This window comes from Lonchura striata, chromosome 4 (assembly GCF_050655825.1).
Source record: "Lonchura striata isolate lonStrDom1 chromosome 4, ASM5065582v1, whole genome shotgun sequence".
In the NCBI taxonomy this organism is placed as follows: Eukaryota; Metazoa; Chordata; class Aves; order Passeriformes; family Estrildidae; genus Lonchura; species Lonchura striata.
Genome location: NC_140706.1, coordinates 64,249,185 through 64,257,267, shown reverse-complemented (window position 1 = coordinate 64,257,267; position 8,083 = coordinate 64,249,185). Strand labels below are relative to the sequence as shown.

At 35.2% G+C, this 8,083-nt stretch overlaps 1 protein-coding gene across 4 annotated transcripts in view; it reads right to left on the bottom strand.

The window, feature by feature from the left end:
* Positions 1 to 3,990: 3,990 nt before the first annotated feature.
* Positions 3,991 to 8,083, bottom strand: part of MGAT4D (MGAT4 family member D) — a 32,969-nt gene continuing 28,876 nt past the window's right edge. Inside the window, exons 11-15 of one of the 4 annotated variants that reach the window (XM_085578246.1) lie at positions 7,726 to 7,919; positions 5,972 to 6,167; positions 5,786 to 5,864; positions 4,677 to 4,789; positions 3,991 to 4,159 (exon numbers count right to left, since the gene is read on the bottom strand). In XM_085578246.1, coding sequence (XP_085434372.1) covers positions 4,133 to 4,159; positions 4,677 to 4,789; positions 5,786 to 5,864; positions 5,972 to 6,167; positions 7,726 to 7,919 — 609 coding nt within the window. In that variant the 3' untranslated portion in view covers positions 3,991 to 4,132. Of the gene's footprint in view, positions 4,160 to 4,395; positions 4,572 to 4,676; positions 4,790 to 5,785; positions 5,865 to 5,971; positions 6,168 to 7,725; positions 7,920 to 8,083 lie in introns of those variants that run through there. The other 3 variants (XM_085578248.1, XM_085578245.1, XM_085578247.1) reach the window with 3 other exon arrangements.

The window sequence follows — 8,083 nt, the reverse complement described above, 5'->3', positions numbered from 1 at the left end:
TTCGCACAGAGATAACAGCAACAGGACAAAGAGTTACAGGCCCCTTATCAGAAAAGACAAACATTCTTCTACCTTCTCTCTGTCTTCATGGAACCACCAGGATTGAGGGGAAGGAGTTGACAAAAACCAGAAGTGCCCGAGAGCATCCGGACATCCGTAATTCTTTGCTTTTTATTGTCTTGTAATTGTCCTGACTACATTTTTATTACTCTAATTGTATTACTATCTTTATAACTATTTTATTATTATTAAACTTTTAATATTTTAAAAACCAAGTGACTGGTGTTTTTCACCGCTGCCAAAAACATGTCTTGTGAACAAAGGAATAGCCCTTAAAAGCAATAGCCTGTTGAATATTCATGTATCTCATACATGATGCATAAATTCCTTGTAAATTAAGAATTTTTCTGGTTTTTGTCAACTTGTTCCCCTTAATCCTGGTAGTTCCATAAAGATGGAGTGAAGGTGGAAGAATGTTTGTCTTTTCCAATAAGGAGGCTGTAATTATATGCCCTGTCACTGTTATCCCTGTGCGAATAATTTCTTGATTATCTTATCTCTTTTCTTGAGCTAGTAAAAGATATTTTAAATCACAGAGTTTCTATTTTAACATTATGTTGTAACGTAAAACTATACTTAGCACACTACTTAAGAGAATTAATACAGCATAACTTTCTAACATTACACATATAATATTCATTGTAACATTTGCGAAAAGCCAATCATAAAATATGCATTTTTCACAGTTACTAAAGCCAAGTTTGTATCTGCCTCTTATGCTGAAGACAAATGTTGGCATGCCTTTGCAAAAATCCACAAAAATATTTAAGAGGAGAATTGGAAACACATTATTCAGAGAATTGAATAACTGTGCTTTAGTGAAAATCAAAATTGTTTGAATAAACCATTATTAATACTGAGCTGTTGAAAGTCATATGTTTCTTAACTAATTTTTAACTAGTTTCTTTAATTAATTGTAAGCAACGCCTGCTTTTAGCCAGTACTGGTTTTCTTCACAGACTCTTACTGTTACTGTGATCTTTAAATCAGTGAAACCTTAAGTTTGCTAAAACTAACCTGACAAGCTTCAATAAACAGAGCCAAAGGGAACTAAAGATTGGACAACTGGGATCTTAAGGTTGTGGCCCTTCAAGGATATTGAAGTAACCAGAAGATAGAGAGGGGATTAATATCTGAAAAGTTGGGGACTTCCCATCTAAGAAAAAAAATTATAAAAAGACTAAAAAAAGGTGCACTAAATCAGCATGAAAAGCATAGTATGAATAGAGGATAGAATACTAATTAATGAAGAGAATTATGTAACTTGGAACCAGTGAGCACTAATTCCTGTCTTTGCTAAAAATGTACAAATAAGTGACGGAGTTTTGTATCTCTGCCAGCACGAAGAACTCTGTCAGCCACACACACCTCTCAGCCAAGAATAAAGTAATGCCTTACTCCCTAACAATAAAATGGTGAGTGTTGAGGGAGTCTTATTTTTCCCAGTGTTTCTGGAGGACTTTAGTAACGGAACTAGCTTGAAAATTGTGGTTTCTTACCACACAGACATTTTAACATGACTAAGTATGTGTACAATGAGCCTGAGGTAGACCTTATTTTTGAGACTCATATTTTAAACCACATGAAATTACTGAAGTAAAATTTCCCACTCAGTGAGCCTGGTGATCTGGTTTGTAATGTGAAACTCTTCTCGGAGTGTTTTTTTCACTTACGGTTTACCACCTTTGGTTTTTAAGTTACAATCACAATGCCTAGACTTCAATAGAGTCACTTGTAAAGTCAGAGGAAGTTCCTTATTCCTGGGACCTGAACTGAAGCCTTCCTATGGGAAGGCTTCTATTGAGCCTTTGATCTGGCCTCAGAGCCACTGAGTGTGAAGGTTCAGTGCCCAGGATTATTACACAGAAAACCACAGGTGAGATCTTGCTTGCAGGATGGAAAGGAAGCTGCAGGTGTTCTGTAACCACTCCTTGGGAACACACCCAGCTCATTCCCTTGCTAGTGGTGGCTGTTGCCAAAAATGCACAGACATATTCAGCTATTGCTGAAGTATTCCTCCACTGCACTCCCTTGTTGTAAACTTCCTTGGGCTGGAATACTTGCTCTTCCTCATATTGCTTCTTCAGTGAAAATCCAGAATTCCTCTTAGGAGGTTCCTTTGATTTTATAGTGGAGCCGTGGTTCTGCAGACTGTGCAAGAAACCTCTGCTCTTGCAAAAGCACGGGGAAGAATTAATGGTTCTTGTGAAGCATTAATTATTTACAGCATCAAGTAAAACCTCATTTACATCCGAGTGATGAGAAAGGTATTCTCTGATTGCAACGGTATCAAAAACAAGCACTGAAGCACCAAGCTGGCAGCACAGAATGGAAAATTTCATTTAAAAGGTTTTTCTAAGTCCAGTAATTTCCTAATACAATTTCAGGTATTCTGATGAGCTTCTGCCGAAAGCACACTTCAACAACTAGAGAGAAATCTCATTTTGCTGTGAAAATGAGATGTTTTGGTAGCAAAATCTATTATTTTGGCATATTCTATATTTTCACTGATTTAAATAATTGCTCTGGAATTTCCTTCTTAGTGACACTGCCCTGTAACAAGTAAATGTAAGGCACCCTGAATGCAGACACTACTCCCAACAGCGAATCTGTTGCAGTGAAAGCAATGGCAAAATAAGGTTTTATGTTTTCACTGTAAGTGCAGATGAACAAAGGTATCTCCAAGTATACCTCTAAGCATGCTGGATTACTGCAGCAATTCTTAACTGGCATTAAACTCCTAACGAAGGCTGCAACAGTTGTTCCAATATATGTATGTACACATATCTACATATATAGCACCACAGTATATAAACAATCCCGTACATAAAAATTTAAAAAAATAAAGTAAAATAAACAACAAACCTCTAAGCAATATTATCAAAATATTACTAGAGGTTGTCTTTGAAGAAAGCACTCTTCTGAACTGTTTTAATGTAAAAAAATCAATCCCATCTCATTGTAAATGAAAAACACTGTGGCATTAGGAATACAACTCTACATTAATGTAACCCGTTCAACACAAATCCAAATATTGCAGTTTATTTTCTGCTGTCAGGAAGCAATGCCTGTGCAGGGGAATGAGGGTGCAGTCGTGCTTCATGTGCTAAGTAAATGATTCCAGAATTCTGACCATTAACAGGTAGATGTCAAAGGTAGATTTTAATTTCCCAAAAATTTTTCAAATGAGATTACTGTTATTTACTCTTTATTTTCAAATTTATGTTGAATTTGAACTTGTGACAAGGATTGAAATATCAGTAGATCAGATATCAGTAATATAAGATTATCAAATAACAGGATCCAAAATTGTATTTAAATATAGATTTTATTTTACAAAAATATAGTTACCATAATACCCTTATTTCCTGTAATTAATTAAATGCACAATTCACTAAGAAGTTTTACAATTTTCCAAAAAATACCCGTTTAAGTTTCAAGTTATTCAAATCATAATTTGTAGACAATTTTCATTTAAAAAATATTTAACATAACTTATATCACATTAAGGCTTAAACACATTTATATTAAGTTTGAGATAAATTTTCATAACATTAAGTTGTTCCTGTGAACTACTTTAAATACTTGCAATTAATATTGACAACATTTCCTTCAGTTCTAATTTCCCTATAAAATTGACTAGTGTTTTTAATGGAGTTGAATGCCATGTCTTTAATATTTTTCAAAAATGTCTGTATTTTTATTTCTGGTGAAACTTTTTATACCTTTATGCTTTAGTCCCTGAGGCAGGCTGTAACACCTTATCAATTGTTTATAATAACATCTATTTAATCACTTAAACTAAGGTGATAATTTTTTTATATGACATATTACTAAAGGACATTTTACAGAAATTACTAGCATTCTTTTCATATACCTTGTCATATAAAGACCTGAGATTTAACTCAACTCTTTCCTAATAGAGAGTATTAGTAACTAAATGGATATGGAATTGATCTTTTGACCCGTTCATTTGTTTGCTTGTTGTTTTGTTTTCTTTGGGTTTTTTTGTTGCAGTCAGCCTTGCATTCAAGAAATACATAACAAGTGACATACCAAAAATGTATTTTTTTCAGTTTTCAGATGTCTTGATAAGTACCTAGGAAAAAGAAAATATTATTTTCTAAAATCTGCAGATTTGCCTACAACATTAGTTTTTTGCCTTCTTCCAGCTATGGCTAGGGTTTAAGGCTGTAGTAATTCTCTTCAGTGACTTCTGCTGAGAATTTCTATTTATAGACACTGACATTTAAACACTGGGGAAAACTTGGAAGAATTAAAAAATCAGAGGCTCATCTGAAAATGTTGACATAATATAACTAATATCCAAGATGGTGATTAAGAAGAGCTTTGTTTGTCAAAACCCAAGTCCTAGCAACTATTGTTACAGCGCTGCAAAACTGGAGAATCATCTCAAATGAGCATTTCCAGCACTTCCAATGAAGTACGTTTAATTTCAATCCTGAAAATAATTAACATAATTCTTCACTTGTGTTTTTCCGTACAAAATTCTATTGAAAATGAAATAAGATGAATGATTACCAATAGTATATAATTGGAAGCAGCAAAATGCATTTAATAATGAAGAATAAAAATGCTTTTATTGACATGCTTACCTCACTCAGTATTGCCCAGACCGGAGAATCAGAAATGACTGATAAACGAATAGCCTTTATTCTTCCTATTGACTGATTGATGCTGCCTTCTGCACTGCCATTTTCAAAAGCCCCTTAAGAAACCCACAAGACCCATAAAAACATTTATTAGAATGAAATACACTTCCAAGCAAACTCTGTGAAAAAGCTCTAAATTACAAACTATAAATTAAATACAGGAATACATTAGGGTAAAAAATGTTTTGGAAAAGACCTGTGGATTGAAATAAGGACAAGGAGAGATCAATCAGTCACAAATTACTGTCATGGGCAAGCCAGACTTAACTTGGGGGAAAAAATATTCATATCAGAGTAGGGTATTGAGAAATAAAACCAAATCTTAAGAACACCTTCCCCCAACTCTCCCTTCTTGGGCAAAACTTTACTCTGGATTTTCTCTTCCTCCTTACCCCCAGGTGTGCAAGGGGACAGGGAATGAAGGTCATGGTCAGTTCATCACATGCTGTCTCTGTTGCTCCTGTCTCCTCAGGGGAATCAGAATGGCATCCTCTCCCTCCTCCTTCACTGACCTTGGTGCATGCAGAGTTTTTCTTCTTATGCATTCTCCCTCCTCACTCCAGCTGCAATTGCTGCTACACAGAGCTTTTCTGCCTCCTTTTTAAAGTATGTTATCCCACAATAACTCCTGTCACTGGTGGATTCAGCCTTGGACAGCTGTAGGTCTGTCCTGGAGCTGCCTGCCACTGGTTCTACTGGACAAAAGGGAAGCTCCTGGCAGCTTTCCACTGAAGCCACCCCCAGAGTTTCCCCCCAGTCCTCCAGCCCAGCTACCAAAAGCTTGCCATGCAGACCCTTTACAGGGACTGTAATTAGTTCTCCTTCTAATTAGATGTCTTGGCTTTTGCCACTAGTCATATTTAAATCAAAATAGGAGAGTCATTGGTCAAACACCATACACTACAATATGCAATAATGCAAAGATTTCTTTTTTTTACTAGCTCACCTTGGAATGCTGAATTTATCAAAGAGTTAATGAAATCCTTAAGAGCAGAAACGTTTTATATGTAGGAATAAAATTTCTGTTTTTGAAGTGACAATAAATAATTTACCTATTTTTAAATATCCATCTTTGGTTGCTGGGTAGTTAAATTTACTTCCATTATCAACCAATTCTTTTCTTAGTGTTTCCTATAAAAAATAAAACAATAACATTTCAAGAAGTATTTTCTAGGGTATGATATTTTATGCTGAATATCATTCTGAAAATGAAATATGGTTCTAAATGAGAGACTTACGTCAGCTGGCAACACTTCCACAGTAGTGTTAAACAGTTGATCACCAGGGTGCTCCATGTTTCCACTTCTGAATAAGTACCTGATGATAAAGGTATATTTTTTTCCACATATTTTATACTTTAGGAGAGTTCTAAGGAAGTAATTCTTTCCAGTTTTGAAGCAAAATTTCAGATACCTTTTCTTTATATATTTTGGGCTAAGGAGAACAGAAATAGGCCTTGAAACTATTAAACAAACCATAATACAGTATTTTTATTTTAAACAGAACAAATATTTAAACCATATTTCTCTGGGACCACAATGGCAAGTGTTCCCCCTTTTCAGTGCTCCTGTTCCAAATAAATTAACTTCCCATGTTTAAACAGCTAAGGAAGATCTGCTCTCTGATCTGTCCTATACTTGTTAAGGCTGAGTGGAATGTGCTTCTGGAAGGTGAGTGGCAGCAAAAATTTCTGTTTCTACTAGGCTATATACTACATGCCAAAAGAATTCCCCTTTTTTATCAATACTGGTCAAGTCAGGTGCTTCTAAACTATTTCCTTTCTAGCCATTAAGCAAGAGCATTGACCAAACAACAATCCAAGCAAAAACATCTAAGAATAAAAATCCCTATTTGGTTTTTAATTTCTGGCATTAAGAGTTCTTAGGGTTTTAGATCCAAAAAGAATGAAGATAATTTAAATTATCAAACTCTCTCCTCTGATATCAAATATTCAAGGCTTAAACCCACCAAATATTATAGGATTTACCATACATTTTCACAGGCTAGCAATGTAAAGGGGCCGGGACCTTAAGTCTTAGCTTTAAGTTTTAGGTTTTTGCCTTAAGTTGTAGCTTTCCTATTTTCCAGATTCTGTACTGCATTAGTATATAACTGAATTGCATATAAAGTGTTCTCCAAACAGTTTAGTTAGACAAAACAATCCTTTTCCAGCCTGAAAACCAAGGGCCCAAAAAACAGTATAAACAACAGTGAATTGAGGAGAGCAATCTGGGACAATGGGACTTCAAAACCTGAAGCTGTAATTGGACAATTAACCCCACTGTGTAAATGGACTAAAACTTATAGAAGTGTCAAAACTCGTGACCCATCGTCCGTCTTGGGTGTAGCCTCGGCCAGTCTCTTGTGCTGCCCAAAGTGTATCCTTTGAAGGCCTTTTAATAAATGCCTACTTTATTCATTCAACACGGTCTAGTATCTGTTCCAGGCAGCCTCTCAAGGCATCAGGACCAGCCATTAGGCAATACCATATGTAAGTTAGCTTCATCCAATGCAGCTTTGCAATAACAGGAAAATGCAAACCTACAGCCTACCCAAGTTTCATAAAGCATGAACCAGTTAACGAATATACAACACTGGTGTTTATTGTAACAACTGGCATTCACTGCAGCTCACTAGGTGGAGATACAGACTTGACATTGTGCAAACAGACTGTTGGCAACTACGCAAATAAAGCTTTCACTGACACCGCTGATGAAATTCATCAGTTAAAAACAAATTCCTTTGAGAATTATCACGTAAACTATTTACCTGAAGAAATAAAAGGAAAAAAATTAAGAAGCTCTTTAACTACAATGAAGACATTTAATTCGCAAAGGGAGTTCAAGGAGAGCAGATAAATAGCAAATTATGGATTTTTTGTCAGTAACAAAGTTTATGCAAGCTATTGAGCACCAGTAAGTTCAAACAGACTCAAGCATTTCCAAACTGGATACATGTAGGTTTTCCCTGTTCCATATCATGTAATACTTACTTTTCAACTTTTAGTGGATTTAAAAATGTGAACCTGATGTAGTCACCTGCCACTGGAGCTAAAGCCCAAAAACAATCTTGTCCTTTATAAACTTTTTCCAAGGTATATTGCTGGTATATTCTTAGGCTTGTGTCCACTTTTGCAGGTGGATTATTATGTGCTTTATGTAGCAGTTTTTTTCCAAAATCTTTATCCTGTTGATACAAAGAAATGTAATTTCACCCATACAATGGGAAAAAAAAGTGCATTGATATCTGTAATTACTACAGGAAACTGTTCCAGAAAATAATCACCTCAGTGTCAAAAAATATGCAATCTAATTTTAATAGATACAGAATATTAATTTCAGTGTAATCAC